Here is a 19183-nt window from a genome sequence, read left to right on the forward strand (position 1 = left end):
TGTTATTGCGCACAAGAAATTTGTCCACTTTAGATATAATTTCCATAATGTCGTTGTCAAAGTTCGAACCATAGTCTCTTCTCCCAAATACTTTTTAGTGAACCAGTGAGTTAAATTCGGACAGTAACATTCAACCTCGCAGTTGCATTAACCATTTCTTGTAAGTAGGTTAGTTAGAGAAGTAAAGAATGTAATGACTAATTAATGAGAAGTAGTTATAGTAATCTCTGCATTGAAATACTGCCAAAAAGAAGATGGAAGCCACTATGGCTGCTTCTTGTGCTTACTTGCTACCTTGTACTACATCCCCAATTTCCCTTTCCCCTTTCCCACCTCCATCTCCGACCTTGCATTTCTTCAGAAATCGAATCCCCTGCTCCAAATTTCCATTAATGGAACCTCTGCACAGCGAATCTCGGACAAAATTCATGGAATTTCCGTACGTCTCCGCCCCACACAGAGACCTCATGGTGCAACTCGTCTCCTCCGTTGAGACCCGACTTGAATCCGCCCTTCAGCCTTGTACTCTCCCACCCGATGTCCAGTACTACCAAAACCCTACTGGCTCCGCCAATGCCTCTCTCCATGTCCGATCCGGCCTCCCCTCTTCCAGGGTATTATCTCTATCTCTATCTCTATCTCTGTTGTTGTATTTACTATTTTATTCTAGGTTAGAAGATTTATGGAGTGATTATTAGTTCAATTTTTGTGATTTTTGGATTTTGAAATTCCAGGAGCCAAGGTAATGCAGTTCAATAAAATTTCTAAAGTGTGCTTTTCTTAATAAACAAGCCTATGCTACTTGATTCTGTTACTACTAAAAGAAAAACTTAACCTTGAGTGTATTTTTAACCAAAATTTGCTTGGAATTGGAAATCTTGAATGGGTAACAAAAGGATCCCATCCAATTTTTATTTCCAGTTTGCCAACATTATATACTAATTGTGATTTGAACTTAAAGTATGTGATAAATCCATGAAATTGGCCTGGGGATATCATGGATCACCCATTAAAGTGAAGAGGTGATTGATTATGAAACATGGGGGATCTCATATTTTAGGGATATGATGTTAAGTGTCAATAAATAGTAAAAGAAATATATGTTTTAGATGGAAACTTAAAAAGGGAGAAAACCACCACTTTTCTTAGGGTGGCTGGCTAGAATCTCCAATGTTTAATTGTTTGTAAATGTGCATGGAGAAGATGGAGGATCGAGAGAGGTTTCTGTAGCTTGTAGATGATTGTAGACGATGGTCCCTTTTAATGTTCTTGTGGGCTTACTTATATAGGCTTCTTACATGGTTTGGTGCCTCTCCATTAATTGGTTAAGTACTTTCTTAATTTGTGGGGTAGTGGTCTTAATAAGACCACAGATTACTATGCCACTTAACTTTCCTTGATTAGTAAAGTTGAGTTACATAGTTGATAGGTGGAAATGGTCCCAGAGTAGATTGACTAGAGGGCCAATCAAGGTGTCTTACATTAGACAGAGATACCATGAATATGAACAAAATAGTTTAGGTATTCTTAGTTTAAAGTTAAACTTCTTGTGTGTATATTTAAAATAATGATTGAGAAAGCTCGTACTTATATAAGCATAACCAGCCATCTTAGCAATTACTGGTTTTGTCCATGCAACTGTGAGAACTAAGGTATTGATCCCTTGCTTGTTCTTGCTTATATAAGTGCTAGTTTTCTTATTCATTAGGTTAAGTATACTGGTAAAAGTAATAACAAGAATCAAAATGTGAGATTATAAATTTATAATGAAGGTTAGAACAGATTGATGATGCAAAATTGATGGAGCTATTCAATGTGCAAACAGATTGATTTCATATTGGGGAGTTGGGTTCATTGCAAGTTGCCCACTGGTGGAGCTTTGAACATAACAAGTCTCTCCGCCTATTTGAGACCCTCCACCGATGCACCAAACTTCTTAATTGAGCTCATCCGGAGCAGTCCGGTGTCTCTAATTCTTATCCTCGACCTCCCTCCTCGAAAGGACCTTGTCTTACATCCCGAGTACTTGAAGGAGTTTTACGAAGACACCCAACTAGACAGACACAGACAACTTCTCGAGAAGTTGCCTGAGGTGCGACCTTATGTCTCTTCATCTCTATATATCCGATCCGTTGTCTCTCCATGTGCCGTTATGGTCTCCATAGAAGCTCCTGCTGACCAGACATCACGCATAGAGGAGATTATTCGAGATCATATTAGTCCTATAGCCAAGGAGATGCTCGAGGCGTGGTTGGACATGTGTGCATGTGTTGAGAGAGAAGTCGGAGGGGATGAGAGTGGTGGATTAGGAAGGCGAGACCAGATCATTAAAAACAAGACAATTGAGATTGATCTTGGATCAAGCTTCCCTAGGCTGTTTGGAGAGGAAGTAGCGAACCGCGTTTTAGGAGTGTTAAGGGGCATCTACAATGCTTGAATTTGGTCAGAGCATTATAGAGTAAGTGGTGATAATTGTACTTACTGTTGCAACTGAGCTGTACTGCTATAATATGTATAAACATGCATAGATTTGAATGGATTTTGACTGTTGTGGTTAGGCCCACATTGTATTGTAAGGCAATTGCTACATGTCAATATATAGGAAGCTCTTGTGATGAAAAATTCCGTACTTCTCATCATAGCTGGCCACTTGGACTGTTGGACAGACTGGATCCTTGTTTAGTTGTTTTCTCAAACTATCTTCCAATCCTATGCTGCCAGGTCACCATTTTGAAACTCGGTAAGCTCACCCAAGATCCTGCCAACATTCCTCTAAAATCTTCGTATGGACAAAAGACACAACATGGGAATGGGAATGGGAATGGGAATGGGAATGTTACCAACACCATTGAATTGAAGCATCATTTCATGAGAACAATTTGCACAAAGACCAAGCTTTTAGATTGCTGTAGCAAAAGTTTAAACAAGAAGTATGGAATATGGATATTCCCAAGTTGCAGATAGATATGTAGAAAATCATCTAAAATTCCCAACTGTAACCTTTCTTTGTATGATTGAAAGTTCAAAAAAGTTCTCCAGTTATGAAATGAGACAGAAGAAAAGTTGTCAGACTCGTTGATCTATCTTCAAATTATGCCCAAGCCCAAAATACCATATTGTGGTTAAAGCTTCAAGAGTAAAATTTACTAACTTTCCCTTCCTATTCAATGAAGATCATAATATTTTGTTTCTCCAGGGATGAATAGGAAACCTCCATGCATGGTCTTCTCAGTGTTGAAGAAGTGAGACTTGTTGTTATCTTAGCTTTTTGCTTAGTAGATTAATTAGGAAAGCTAGGTAAAGTTGAAATGAATTTGTATTTGAAAAGAATTGAAACTACAGCAACCACATCTATCTTATCTTACCTTACCTTGAATATGGATGGCATAACAACTAACCTTTGCAAAAGTAGTGCTGTCCATTTTGAATTTTGAGGACCACAATATAATTATGTAAACCTCAGTTCTGATCTGCAGCGGCTAGGCCACGACTGATAGCAGCAATCAAGCACTGTTAACTATAAGTACTCTGTCACGCCTGATAGCAGCTCATGCCATACCAGATCAGAGCCAAGGTACGTGCCTGTGGAACGACTGTGCTTTGGAATTCCCCTTCCAACTCCTATGCATTATACTGTATGTATAATGTATCAACCCCCCCATGTGAGGCTCGTTTGTTCATAGTCTGATCTTGATAGCAGTGTGAAGTATAAGTGGCATTATATTGTTTCATTCCATACAAATTGCCTTAGCTTTGATCAGGTAGTTTATTTTTTCATGGTGACTTTAATTTAATAGCTTCTTTAATCAAATTATTTATTAAGAAGATGTATGCTCTTAAACTTGATAGTTATGTTAGAAGTAACATTATTATAACCATACTAGTAGTCTATCTATTCTAAACACCACATATATTACAACCATATAATATAACTATAATAATTATACTAACAATAGCAAATTAAATTTGGTTCATGGAACAGGTTGAAGATCAGATGGAAAAATATTCAAGCAGGTCAGGAAATGGATAAGATTTATTCTATTGTTTGGTAATTACTTTTATTCTTTGGAATAGTATTTTTAGAAGAACTAATTTCACTTTTGGTCCCACGACTTTAGAGGTTCTATCATTTTTGGTGCAAAACTTTAAATTTTTTCAATTTTGGTGTCTAACTTTGTTATTTTTATTAATTTTGGTCCTTTCGACCAAATTGACTGCGAAATATTGCTGGATTTTACATTTTACGGGCAAAATCGTCATCCCAAGGAAAGATATTCAATATCCAAACAAAAGAAAAATCATGTTAAGAGAAATATAAGAGTTTGGCAATCGTCGATGCTATAAATCTCATAGATCTGTGTCTAGTTTCTGTCCGTCTTCCCAATTATTCTCATCGATCAAACACCTATAGATATGATTTTAGAGTGATTTTGTTTAGATATTGAAGATGTTTCCTTGGGATGACGATTTTACCCCTAAAAATATAAAATCTGGCAATATTTCATCGTCAATTTGGTTGAAAGGACCAAAATTGATAAAAACAACAAAGTTAGGCACCAAAATTGAAAACTTTTAAAGTTGTGCACCAAAAGTGATAGATCCTCTAAAGTCGTGGGACCAAAAGTGAAATTAATTCTTAAATATAATGGGCTATTTCCCTTGCAAGAGTAATAAGTTATTCTAAGGAGGGTTTGGTATTAGGATAGGATATTCGTCCTATCGTGAACTTAACAATGCAGTATCTATTCGCCTCCATTGAGGCTCGATCACATAACCTCTCTTATAAAGGAGCAACTTGGTATCATTGAACAACAAGGTCCTTGGCAGTGAGCACAATACTTATAATCTCATCCATCCATTTGCAACCATTATATCATGGACTACAAGGTGGACCACTAACATTTTCTGAGTGTTCAAACGATAGACTTTGCATTTGCCTTTGACTATAAAGGGATATTAACTAACTATAATAGAATAACGTTCATTTTTAGTATACTGAATGCTCATTTTTAATACATTGAATGTTCATTTTTTGAAAGTTCATTATTTGGTATACTATCTAAAAATGAACATTTAGTACATTAATAATATAATAAACCTTCAATACATTAAAAATGAATATTTATCACATTACAATGTTGATCATGGTTCATAGTATAATTTGCCTCCATTATTTGGGTTAAGGGCTATTAAGGAGAAAAAAGGCAGTGATATTGCGCTAAGCAAAGCTTCACACTACTAAATTCGATTAAACTAATTTTAAAAGTGTAATTTAAAAGTGACAAGAATAGTGGAAATGAAAAGTGAAGTATATTTTAATTATTTGCTATAAATAAATTTGATGGAGCAATGAAATTTGGTCATCACCAACCAAACAAGTGTGGACAAACTTTCACCTGTCTTGATGCACCGTAGAAATGTGTATTTAGGTATATATATATAGGGTCTACAAACAACTTCTTCATAAATTAAGAAATTTTTATTAATCATCATTTTTGCTATTGTCAGGACGTACATTATAATTGGTCATGGAAGCAGATAGCTTCCAGTAGAATCTGGAGAGATAGTAGAGGTGTGTATGTGCTGAGTGGTACAGTTTCTATCAACATTTTTCATTTCTTATGAATTTGAATATAAGTGTATTTACATTAAATGGGTAGATTTTATACTGTCAGTTAGTAAGATGTGTATATATATTTAGATAATGAAAAGTTTACAATATCAACGGTAATAATTACAAGAAAGCCAGCAACATCTACTCGAAGATACACAAGAACACAGACCGACTCAAATCAAGAAGACCAATAGACAACTCACATTATGATTACCAAGCTAATTGTTCGATCGATTTAGCTAAGATTGCCTTCAAGTCAAATACTAAAAGTATAATGTGAGATGTGGTATATTTGTAATTTAAAAAATTGAGTAATTGGGCTTAATCTTTTCAAACTATAAAATGTTTCACATCTTTTAGTATCATTATTATAATTCGGTATGTGAGCGCCTATTCATATTAAATTTATAAAAAGATTTTAAAAAAATATTTTCAATGAATATACTCTTAACTATAGTCAATGATCTTATGGTCTAAAGACATGAAGTAACTTTTTCAAATGGGATGTCATGGGTTTGAGCCCCAGTGGAAGCGGTATTAACTCTTTGTACTTCTATTGGTTGATAAAGAGTAGTAGTACAATAAATATATTACATATGTAGATTTCTTATATACAATTGCATGTATGATCTTTATCTCGGATTATAAAATATTTAGTTTTTTTTTTTAATTCAGTTTTTAGATTTTTGCATTCTAGAATTACACCGAGAAAAAAAAAATTAATTCCTTAACAAAAAACATTTATAACACTTACCTCTGATTTTCAGAAAACTAATAAATGTCGCCATTATGACTCAACAGTTTTATTGTTTACTAAAATTTCTACGGTAAAATTGAATTGCGATATTTTAAATATTTTTTTATATATATAATATTTCTTGTCTGTGATAACATATCTTCGATTTATTCAAAAAAAAAAAATATGAGCTATAGTTTTTATTATTTTATTCTTTTTTTATTTCAATAAAATCAAGACATGACTTGAGAGTTCTACTCCATATATCATTTTTTTGCTATTGGTTATTAATGCAATCAATACATCATGAGTACATTATACTGTTTGATAGGATCTACTATATATATGAATTATTATAATAGTAAAATGAAATGAATGAATGGGAGATGTTTGACCGGGGGTAACTATCCTAGCTAGGTATAAATTAAAGAGATAAATTAAAGATTGTAAGGTGAAAGATAGTGACAGTGTGAATGAAGTTGACGTGGCGACGTTAGGTTCGTTGCTAGAAAGCCACAAAACAGCAGCAATATAGGGCCCGGTATATTATATATATTATATTATCCAAGATTGAGTCTTTCTGACTTATGGTTCAACGGCAAGAGAGCTAACTATATGGTGACAAATAAGTATCACATCAAAACCTAAAATATGCTATCTAGCAGTAGTCTGTGGTCACTCATGATATGATGGTCAAAAAGCCATCCATGCATGCACCTACTCCTCACTACCTAGCTAGCCAATTACTCCCACCATCAAAACGTTTTCAAAATAAAAAAAAAAAATACTATGTGTACTTTTTTTTTTTTTCAAACTTTTATTTTCACACACAAAATATTGATATAGACACTTGCATTGGAATTCACATATATAAGAAAGTAGTTTATCAGGTCCACCACATCAGAGAGAAATTTAGGGTGTAAGATTTGAGAGCTCACACAGTAGAACTCTTTAAAAATTGAATAATAACCTCCTGGTCATTGATTTAGTTAATGAAAAATCTGCATGCACGGGCTTAGTTCACTAGTTGAGTATATGTTATTTGAGAGAAGAGATCAAGGTTCGAACCTCGGCAGCGGTAGTACGTGTGATGATTATGTCTAAAGTGAGTAGATCCCTTGTGCGCACCGACATTTGGCCCTGTCTGTTGAGCCGCGCGCCATTGAGTCATTGAGTCACCGTGATTTACACCCTCCCAAATGCTCAGTCGGGACGGGGTGTTGGGGATTCAATCTTTTTGGGAGAAGTTAATGAAAAATCTTATTTAAGATTCGTTTTTGGAAGTAAGGTGGGGTTTAATTCCTGTCATAAATATTGAGGATTTAGCTTTGGGTTAGACTTCGTATTCGTAGAACTTTACATGTTGGTGTTGAGTCTTACGGATAAATTTGATCAATTTACTAGCTTCCTCATGGATCTGGTGATGAGTTCATGACGTCCCGGATATAATATATAATCCTATCTAGCGAAGTCAAAAACCTAAGTTATTAAAAAAAAAAAAAAAAAAAAGAGGCAAATTCTCCCATGATGATCCGTGAGACGGGTTAGGTTTTTTAATTTATAAGTATTATATTTTTTTCACATAAGTATTACAATTTTCATCAAAAGTAACTCTTCAACTCTTAATATTACATTTTGATTTAAAAATATTACATTTTTCGGCACAAGTATTACACTTTATATCATAAGTAACAATTAAACCATTTATCCCTGCTTAGCATTACATTTTTTTTTCTCATATAAATAAATATTCAATCCTGAATATTACATTTTGATTTAAAAGTATTACACTTTTCCTTAAAGTAACCAATAATTTATTCTTTATTAATATCACATATTTTCCAGCATAAGTACTACATTTTCATCATGATTCGGCTTGTTTCACATATAAAGATATATGAGACGGTCTCACAAGAGACTCACTCATTAAAATAATTGAGTAACACTATTTGTATAGTGGTTTGAGAGAAAAAATATTTCTTAACATGTAACACATCATGATGAGTGACTAATTTTATCATTATGGGCCCTTAGGATTGGGGTTCAACCTTTTGGAAGAATTTTATCATTAAAAAATCATCTGATTTGATAATCAAATAATCACAATGTACACATTACAATATATTTTTACAACTATTATCATTTTCCTTAAAATATAAATATAATAGTTACTTTTTATGATAATAATTTTGTCTAATGTAATGTATTTTAATTGTTAAATAACATATAGAGCTCTGATTTAGTAATAGTTAGTAGATCACAATATGTTACATTAAGTAAAATTTTTACCATCAAAATGCATGTAGTATATTACTCAGCTCATTAAAACTAATGAAAAAAATATAAGCTTCCATTCTAAAATTATTATTATCTTTATTTCCAAGAATAGTAGAAAAAAACAAAAGTATTACAGGGCGTTTGGTTGGAGGGGGGAATTATGTGGGAAAGGAATTGTAATTCTATGGGAGTTGAATTACTGGGAATAAAGTGAGAATTTAAATTCCAGTGTTTGGTTGACAGGAATAGAATTACTGGAAATTTCAATTCCAATGTTTGGTATACATGGGAATTGAAAGGAAATAAGTAGTATAAAGTCAAAAATGTCCATTATTGTTGTTAGACATTTATTTTAGGTTAAAAAAGGAAGGGGTAATTTTGACTCATCACTATCTTTTTTTCTCAGGAATTAAAATACTAGGGGGGGGGGGGGGGGGGGGACATGGGATTTTAATTCCATGAAAATGGGGGAATTGCAATTCCCTTCAACCAAACTACGGAATTTAATGGCCTTTGGAATTAGGTGGGAAGGAAATTTAAAATCCCTCCAACCAAACGCCCTGTTATAGGTTTAACTTTTTGTAGAAAAACAAAAGAATCTTTCAAGATATGAAGCTCAACCTATTTTGAAATTAAAAAAAAAAAAAAAAAAAAAAAATTACTTGTTCGAGATGAGACGAAAAAAGTAATTTAATATATGTAAATATTTCAGCTCAAGATTTGATTTGAACAACTTTAATATTAAACAACAAAGACATGAATCATAAGATAAGAAATAAATACATATAGGGAGCAAGGTAATATTTATATGCAACTAACAAATAAAGTTTGTCCTAACTATGTCGATATAAATGCACCCATCTACTTGAGGGAGGTGACAGCATTAGAGGGTCCCCTGCCCTAACCAAAATTTATTTATTTATTTATTGTTGTTCCCAAAAGCTTGAATCCCCAGCCCCAAAGGTCCCAAGATCGAGCTCATTCTAAGAGGATGTAAATTAGGGTAACTCGATCAGCTCAACACAGAGGCTAGAAGCCCTTCACTTTAAGGTTACTCTCATACTGTCTCTGCTGAGACTCTATTTCTGATTATTGTTTTGAAACTTTACCCATATGATTAACTAACTGAGCTGTCCATGACGGCTATTTATTTATTATATACTAAGATAAGACGAGGTGAGGGAGAAACTAATAATACTGTGTTCTGGGTTTAACGTTGGTGTTTCACCCACACTGCTCCAATGTCGCTCTAGACACCCCACCCTGCTTCCATATATGGACTACACAGAATGTACAACAACCACAGCTCCTCCGACCACAACAAACCCTTAGGGGCGGCTCCTCCGATTATGAGTCCCCGGATCTCTTTCTCCAACGACTTTGTCGAGTCCAGTAACGGCGGCGCCGCCGCCCATCACCACTACCAGCAACTCATCAAGAATTACCGGGACGCTCCCGTTTCTTCCGATTTTGAATTCTGCGTCTCCAACTACTCCGCCATGACCATGAGCGCCGACGAGCTCTTCTCCAAGGGCCGCCTGTTGCCCTACAAGGAGACCGGCGCCGCCGCCGCCGCTCCTAACCACCACAAGACCACCACTCTCAAAGATGAGCTTCTGGTGGAGGACGACGATGTCTCCCTCAAGCCTCCCAAGAGTCCGACGAGGTGGAAAGGGCTTCTGGGCCTCAGAAAATCCCACATTGGCTCCAAGAAAGTTGACAAGAATAGCGAAGACAAGAGAGATGAGGTTCTTGCCACCAAGAACTCATCACGGGTATGTTAAAGATTCAATTTTTTTTTAAAAAAAAATCATTTCTTTGATTCTAATTATTCACGTAGATGTAATATGGATTTGCAGGATGCATTGCATGGTGGAGGATCAAGCTCATGCAGGGACATGGAGTTTCGATTCAATTGACGTTGTTAGCTTCTTTCACTACATTATTCTTAGAAGAGCTTAGCTTATTGGAGGGGGTGGAAATATATTGTTATTAGTGTGGTTAGGAATTGGTATGACTTCTGTTTTAACTTGGAAGTTTGGGTAAAAACAAAAAACAAAAAAATTAGCTAGTCCGATGAATATGTTCTTGGATTTGGATTCATTTTCTATTAATTTAGTGTTTTCAAGCTTCCTTGTTTCATTACACCATTTTTGGCTGTTTCTTCAATTCTCTGTACCATAAATATATATAACTTCTTATTGTGCATTCATGGCTGCAAATGATATATGAATTGAAGCTAACCACACTATCAAACTTCATATATAACCATTACATCCTTACATCTTAACAACTTATAACACAAATCAATAATCTCTTATGCCCAGAAAAGTAACTCAATCGTTATTTATTTCATTCTTTGACTCTGGACAGGGATTTTGAGGGTTTAGAATTAACCTAATCGTTTAAACTGAGAAAGTTAATGTGTTTCTGGTTTTGATAACGCATCAATTATAACGTGTTACGTTAAACAGAATCTTTAGGGCGAGGAATATATTATGATATTTTTGTAATGTGGGATGGGGGAGGGGGAGGTGTTAATGAGGAGGAGTCAGCAGTCAAAGATGACAGCTAAGAGATAGCTGGGGGGTGGGGGTGGGGGGGGGGGTAAGGTTCAGATGCAGAAGAAGAAGCAGGAGGTGATACGTTAAGATTCATTGGTTAAAAACAGGAGGAAAGAAGAAGAGAAGAGAAAGCCAGAGGGTATTGCTGCTGCATTCATTATTAATGAATTGAATATTCATTAATTTCCAAAATGAATGTAATAAGAGAGGAGATGCCGGTCAAAAGTACTTGACGTCCGGAAGGAGCATCTCTCTTTCCTTTGTCAGATTCTCTCTCTCTCTCTCTCTTTTAAACTATATAAACAAACTAGTCTCCTCGCGCTCACCGCCATTCTTGTCTTCTTCCCCTCCCCTCCCTTTTATTATCTTTTCTACTAGTACTCTATTTTCTAACTATTACAACACAATTTTTTTTAAAGGTTTTATTATTGATGATATTCCATATCTTGATTAGTATTGGTTTGTGTCATTTATGATATTTAATGGTTTTTTATTATTATTTTTAGATATTATAAACATCTGTTGAAGGGAGAAAAACGTGAGAGAAACTTGCAAGACCAGCTTTTTGTCTGGTTACGTCGATAGTAGTTGGAGTTATCTTCTTGATTTAGTATTACTTTGCGAGCATTAGTTTAAGCTTTTCTATATATATATATATATATATATATATATATATATATATATATATTTAACTGTTAATTATGTCAATGTTTTTCTTAATCACTACAACATTTTAATGTTATAAATACTATTCGGTAATTCCGCAGTGTCCATAAACCAATTTAAGAACAACTCTATATATCCATAGTTTTTGTGGTGTCAAACTCATGAGTTAAAAGGAAGAGAAATAGAAGAGAGAAGGGATGAGGTGGTTGTCCCGTTAATTTTATTTATTTATTTTGTTCTGACATCTCTTTTCTCCTCCTACATGGCCTGAAAAAATTGAGAAAAAAACCTCATTCTTAGATTTACTTTTAAGATTGATTATGGTTCTCTTTGAACTTAGATCCTATTGTAGTGTAACCTTTAAACTAGTAATTTAAGACAACTTATCTCTTTTAGGCCCAAGCTTATGACCACCTTGGCCTCTACTTTACCTATCTCTTTTAGGCTGGTTCTCTTTCATATTCAAAACAAGGAATTGGGGGAAAAAAATCTTATTTGATGCAATTTAGATGAGTGTGCAATTAGATCTGATTTTTTTATGTACTAGGTTTTAACGTTTGTCACTAAATTATAAAACTCATGAATTAAAAAAGTTTATTTACAAAGTTGACTTAAAGTGAGGTAAGTAGGTGGAAGCTTAGATTTCAATTGAAGTGACAATATTTTAATTTACAACTATATACACTAGCAGCTGTCATTCTTTCTTCAAGTATATATGCACACCAAACTTAAATGTTTAGTTTCATAGTACATACGCCATGCATTGTTGCACGGAGTTCAAAACTGTCATAGCTTACGGGCTTAAATGACCATAAAGAAGTAAACTAGTTTAAATTGTTCATAACTGATCAGCTCAAATTAAAAAGGTCAATAAAATATTCCGGTCGAAAATCAAACTTGCGAATTTATGATAATCAAGTTAACAATAATCTGACCAATTTGACTGGGGTGACCTAAAAATAAGTATATATATTTTGAGTGGTGTGTATTAAATTTGAAACTTTCATACACTAAACATTTAAAATTTGAACATATATCACTGAACTATAAAATTATTTGCATAATATTTTCACCATAAATTAAAGTTTGACTTAAGTGAGGTATCTAGCTAGGATAGGTAGATAAAATATTGGATTTCGATTAGAGTGACAACATTTTAATTTACAATAATACATTAATACTTGTCATTCTTTGTTCAATTCAAGCATGCATGCGTATCAAAATTAAATGTTTAGTTTCCTACTACACGTATGACGTACCATGTACTGTTACACAAAGTTCAATATAGGTTTGATACTTCAAAATAAAATAATAATAATAATAATAATAATAATAATAATAATGTGATTATCGAGATATCACCTAAATGTCTTAAAGTATCTCCATCAGTGATTTTTGCTCAATTTCGAGAAGATCTTAATTGAAGTAGAAGACAGAAATCACAAAATGAGGAGAGAGAAGGATTGAGATTTCCCTGCAAGAAGTGGTTTTTAGTCTCTGAAGTGGGCCCCACCAAATATGAAAATTGGTCGCAATTGGTTGCGTCAGGAGCAACAACAGCGCCCAGTCGGACGCGTGCAGTACACGTTAAACTGTATTTTTTTTATTATTTTCAGATTTTTTTCCTTTTTTTTTTAATTTTTTTTTTGCCATCTCCTTTCATCTTCTCTTTCCTAGTTACACCGGTAAAAAACTCCTCAAAAACTATGTCTATTGAGGATACTCTTAGATACAGCTTAGATTTATTGAATTTGCTAAACTATATCCTAATGCCCCAAGACTTATGGAGGTAAATCCTGAGTTTGCCAAACTATATCTTGGCGCTCTAAGGCCTACGAAAGAGGTAAATCCTGAGTAACCTAGATTGCTCGACATTGCCAAACTATATTTAAGCGCTCCAAAACTTATGAAGGAGGTAAATCCCGAGTAACCTAAATTTTCCGGCTTTACCAAATTATATCCGGGAACTCCAAGACTTAGGAGGTAAATTCCGAGTTTCCTAAGTAGCATGTAATTCTCGCAGGGCACAATTAAGAATGAGCAATGCCAGCAAACTGTTTTTCAATTCTTACTATTTTCAATTCAAAGTAACAACACAGAGGAGAGCTCATAACCTAAATACTATTTTCTGAAGTTCCTAGGTTTACTTTCCAATTCAACTACAAAACACTATAGTTGTAATGTATTAAGAAACAGGGATTCTATTTTCATCTTCTCATTTCCATGCAAGGCAGAGGGTATATATGAAGCTGCACTGTAAACTCCGAGTCAAGAACTTCACCATGGCGCCTCGACCCTTTCCCGGAACTTCTCTTCATGGCTCTCGGCTTTCGACTTCAGAGCTTCAGCATCAGCGCCATATTTCTCACAAGTTTCCTTAACCGCAGCTAGCTTTAGTTCGAGCCTTCTTATCTCGTCTTCGGTGCGTGACTGGCCCGCTTTAGCCTCCCGATACCTCTTAGCGTCCGAGGCGCCCTCGGATCCAAAGGCGAGGCTCTGCAACCGTTGCACATGGGTTCGTAGAAACCCGGTTTTCATCCCCAGAAGCTCGAAGGACCTCAAGGACTTATCCCACTTCTCGAACTCCTTTACGGTGGTAGTGAGCTTGCAGGCTCTAATGGCATCAGCAATGCTCACGAGTTCGAAAATCACACCAACAACCAGCTCGCAACTAAGGCCCGGGAGAAGCCATTCGTGGAGGAAAGCGTTCTTGCTGCTGCAGAGCTCGTAGTATCTTCTCCGAACGTGCTCGGAGATACCAGAATCAACGCACCGATTGTTAACCACGATAGTGAAGTCCTCGAAAGTTTTTATGTCCCCGAACGAGACAGCAAGTCGAGACGACTTGGAATCCTCTAGAACTTCAGAAGCAACGCCATCGCTATCATTCCCAGACAGTTGTTTCGTGGAGCCTTTCTCGACTGCAATCAAAGGAAGAGACTTCTGGTGTTTCCTCCGTTTGTTGTTACAAGTAGCTCCTTCCACTACATCATACATATCGTTCCATTAAAGACCGAGAAATAAAATGTAAACAAAAACGGAGAATCGATGATAATACAGATTTAAAAGTTATCAGAACATCAATTCACCTACCTGCATTACTTTGTTTCGTAAAGACTTCCAAATTCAGGAGGCTAAGAGCACCATCCACCTCGGTTAAATCATTAGCCCTTATCACGTACACCTACAAATTTACATCGCTATTTCAAATCGATATTAAAGAGAAATAACGATACATAAAATCTGGCATTGCACCATCTAATGGTCTTAACCTTCTGAATTATGATATGCCCAAATGTCCAATCTACGTTTAGTTTTATGTATCGATGAATCTATCAGAATCTTTTATACATCCCGCATTCCCTTACTTAGTATTGGCAACCAAAAAACTTCATTCTTGTTAGGATTCACATAATGGCATATGATGTTATCTAACCACAACTAAGTTGCTAAGAAGGCTAACTTAGTTTTTCCTGGTGGCACAAATACACACATATATATGTAAGATATTGGCAATATTACGTACAATAGAGCGAATATGCACGTTTTTAATGTCACCCACCTTAAGCCTTTCGGTGCTGACTAATTGGAAAATCAAGACATCTCCTTCTAACAAAGTGTGAGCAGCAACGAATTTCCTCCAACCTGCACTAAGTCCCGTCTTCCCTGCAAGATATTTGACGCTAAATTCTTCCCCACTTTCGTTCTCGAGGACGAGTGTAGTGTCAGTCCTGGACAGATGTTTCTTACAGAACGGAACAGGGAAGCCCTGCGTATATAGGAAACTTCAGTGAATGAAACGAAAAGAAACGACTAAACACGATTAATCACCGGATTCAAAGTTATATACAGTTCGACCCGAAAATTACCATCCAAAAGCAACTACCAACGTGTGATCTAACTAACAGTTTCAAGAAGGTTGGATATTCCTCCCCTAGGCTTGACTGAACCTCCTCTGCACAAATCAGGGTTGGTGACTTCACTTGGAGATGATTGCTGGACCGAAAACTCGAATTTGCAGTGCTTTATGTGCAAGAAGATAACTTTCATTGTCAGAACAAATGGAATGCAGACAATTTAGGAAGAAAATAAGGAATCTTTATAATTGTCTAATTGAACTCACCCTGGAGACTTTCCCTTGTAATCATCCACTTCCTGATAAAAACAGTTCAAATTTCAATGAAAAATTGAGTTAAAGACAAAATTGAGATTTGCCATTGTCAAAATCTCAGACCAAACTGACACGAATCTGAACCAAATTCTTTACATTTATTTTCATAATTTCTTCAGTTATAAACAGTTTAGGAAAGCTCACATGGTTGAATTGAGAACCAGGGGGCCGGGGCCTCTTCTTCCTCTTCCTGATGAAAAGCAATGGCGAAAACTCATCCATCACCCCCTTCGCCTTCCTCTTCCTCTTTCCCTATCAACAGTAACCCAGATCCATCACAATTCAGCAAAATCTACCCACCCAAAACCACAGAGATAGAGATGAAGCAGAAAAAAAAAAGGGAATAAACTGACAGGAGAGGGCGCTGGAGCGTGGTCGGAGATGGGTAAACTAACAAGACTCAAATTCCCTTCATTGCCAGGCCTTCCAGCTTCTTCTTCTTCTTCTTCTTCTTCTTCTTCCTCCTCCATAATTTCCTCCTTGGGCACATCCAGGTCGCCGAGATTTTCTTGATTCAGAACCACCTTCAGTTTCATCGCTCCCCCTTTAAGCTTAATCTGAAGAAAGATTGGTCGCTAGATTTTGGAAGTCTAAGTTGAAAGGTGGGAAAACATTAAAGAAAAGTCGGCAAAATGGAAATTGCCGCTCCCCGATTCCAAGTCCAGGAGGGTGCTCTCCTGGAAAACTTTTGTTCCTGTTGCGCATCACTCACGCATTTATTCAACTTTTATTTGCGGTCGAATATTTTTAGGGTTAAAATTAAATCATACTTTTTCCATTCCCAAATGCCAAATATGGTCAAAATGAATCATTTCTTAACAAAGTTTTGCTGTACCCAACATCAGATTTCACCAAAAGATTTCATTTTTGACATTGTTGAAGTGAAAAACAATATGGGGTGTTGTTTATGGTCAAGGTCTTTCATTATTGCAAAAATGGGAGAGGAGAGCAAGAAGACTACAGGTTGACTCCTAGTTGCAATTTTAGCTCACAGTGACTTAGTTTTTTGCGTATCGTATACGAGGATGAATGAAATGAGACTACAAAGTTGCGTACATTGTGGGTGTAGGAATATAGTGAAACTAAACAACATTTCTCCATGGTTTTTTTACGAGGAAAAAGCCGTGTGTTCCGTGGCCATCGCGGTTCTCTCGTGACATGTCTTACACTTTGGGTGGGACTCTGCCTATTCTCAATATTTCAGCACTGTGTAACCAAATTTTCTACCCTCAAACACAGTAATTAATTGGTCAGGAGATTTAAGACTAATTTATATCTAAAATCATACATATATTAAACAATATCCATGACTGCATTCCACCTTGCATTACCGATCTTGCTCCAAAAATTATGTATTTATAGTTAATATATTATGTATCTGTATATAAATTGATAATGCGATATGGACCCTTGTCGATGGTTTAATTTGCCTATATTAAAGAGATGGGCTCCTCGCCTCCTCATGCTTCAAAAATTGTATTAAAAAAAACTCAAGTGGATGGAAAGCCCTCCAAACCCGATGAGGAATCATGTCTCTTATTTAATGAGTAAATTTTTTTTTAAAAAATCTTTTAACTATTAAGATGGTTCCTTGTGCGCAATAAGCAAAGGTCTAGACTTTGTGGTTCATGTTCAGTTTACCATGATTTACATCCAGTGTGGGGGACCTCATGTTCAGTTTATCATAATTTATATCCTCCCAGATGCTTTGTTGAGCCGGAGTATGGGGGGCCTCATGTTCCTCCCAGATGTTTTACCGGGGCGAAGTGTGAAGGACTCTTAGAGTTGAGGTTCAACCTTTTGGAATAAACTTTTTAAATCAATCAAATGTGATACGTTAACTTGTCAATTTGTACCAAAAGTAGTAAGTAATCCATCACAATTTTTGTTAGTTGATCATCTAAATTGAGGGTATTACCGTCATCTGCTTCTTCTTTACACCATGAACGACTAGGAATTTTTCTTACATAATCTTGGTGGAGAGAAAATAATAAAGCCTAACACTATTAAATAGACCTGGCAATTATCGACACGATCCGTTAACACGATACGAAATCGGACACACAAAATAACATATTAGTGTTTAACCTTAACGTGTCCCGGGTCATTAACGGGTTGACCCGTTAAGGACCCGTTATGTTTCGTGTCTTAACGGGTTAACCCGTTAAACCTATTAAGAACTTGTTTAACCCGTTAATATTAGCGTGTTAACCCGTTAACACGAACCCATTTACCCAATCTATTTATAACCTGCTAAGAACCATTGTCATTAATGAAATTACAAAAGATATTATGAACATGACTAAGGATGAATTTACTACATTAGGCCAATATCCTACGCAACAATTATTGATATTCAACAATTTGAAATTTGAATTTTTATTGTGTTCAATTTTATTCTAAAAACTAGTATAGACTCCTTTTTAATTATGATTTTTTGTTGTTATTTTATCATTTTATGAATGTTATGAATTGAATATTTTTAAATTTCTTTAATAGATTGAATTGTAGGTTTTATTTCTTTTTTTTATAGAACTTAACTTTAAATTTTAGTTTTTTTTTTTTTAAATATATTAATAGAAATAGCGGGTTTAAACGGGTTTCGTGTCATATCGTGTCGACACGACTTGAAACCTGTTAACAAAATGTGTCTATCGTGTCAACCCGTTAACAAATCGTGTTCGTGTTCATGTTAAAAATTTGAACCTGTTAGTCATAACGTGTCGTGTCCGTGTTTTGCCTTATCGTGTTCGTGTCGTTATCGTGTCGACCCGTTAATGATCCGTATACACAAATTGCCAGGTCTACTATTAAACATATTTTAACTAAAATCCATTTACAACAAGCTATTTTTCAAATCTATTTTAAAGTTCTTGTGACATTTATTGGATCCATAAAACTTAATTTTTAATGGACTAATTTTTATAACGTGGATACATAGTTGAAGTCTTGAAGAGTAAAACCACCTTTTTCCAACCTCATTGTGGTCGATTCTTAAAAGGTGTTTGGTTGGATGGAACATATTTTTCAAAGAATATATATATATATATATATATATATATATATATTTTGAAGATGAAAACTTAATTAATGCATTAAATCATTAGCAAGACAGTTTACAAGAAAAAATGGAAATATCAAACCATTTCCTGCAA

General features: G+C 35.3%; 3 protein-coding genes across 3 annotated transcripts; 2 read left to right on the plus strand and 1 right to left on the minus strand.

Annotated features, from left to right (window-relative positions):
- The first annotated feature begins 228 nt into the window (after positions 1-228).
- LOC109177802 (red chlorophyll catabolite reductase, chloroplastic) lies at positions 229-2622 on the plus strand. Its single transcript, XM_019327270.1, has 2 exons — positions 229-614; positions 1826-2622. The coding sequence occupies exons 1-2, from the start codon at positions 255-257 to the stop codon at positions 2435-2437; spliced, it is 972 nt and encodes a 323-aa protein (XP_019182815.1). The 5' UTR covers positions 229-254; the 3' UTR covers positions 2438-2622.
- Positions 2623-9814: 7192 nt separating this feature from the next.
- On the plus strand, positions 9815-10830 carry LOC109177803. Its single transcript, XM_019327271.1, has 2 exons — positions 9815-10402; positions 10487-10830. The coding sequence occupies exons 1-2, from the start codon at positions 9917-9919 to the stop codon at positions 10544-10546; spliced, it is 546 nt and encodes a 181-aa protein (XP_019182816.1). The 5' UTR covers positions 9815-9916; the 3' UTR covers positions 10547-10830.
- A 3064-nt stretch (positions 10831-13894) lies between these two features.
- On the minus strand, positions 13895-16918 carry LOC109177801 (B3 domain-containing protein Os01g0234100-like). The gene is made up of 7 exons (XM_019327269.1): positions 16382-16918; positions 16173-16280; positions 15981-16012; positions 15727-15880; positions 15420-15626; positions 14951-15041; positions 13895-14841 (listed from the first exon to the last, which is right to left on the minus strand). Exons 1-7 carry the CDS (start codon positions 16562-16564, stop codon positions 14135-14137), a joined length of 1482 nt encoding a protein of 493 aa, XP_019182814.1. The 5' UTR covers positions 16565-16918; the 3' UTR covers positions 13895-14134.
- Positions 16919-19183: the final 2265 nt, after the last annotated feature.

This window comes from Ipomoea nil, unplaced genomic scaffold (assembly GCF_001879475.1).
Source record: "Ipomoea nil cultivar Tokyo-kokei standard unplaced genomic scaffold, Asagao_1.1 scaffold0805, whole genome shotgun sequence".
Classification (NCBI taxonomy): domain Eukaryota; kingdom Viridiplantae; phylum Streptophyta; class Magnoliopsida; order Solanales; family Convolvulaceae; genus Ipomoea; species Ipomoea nil.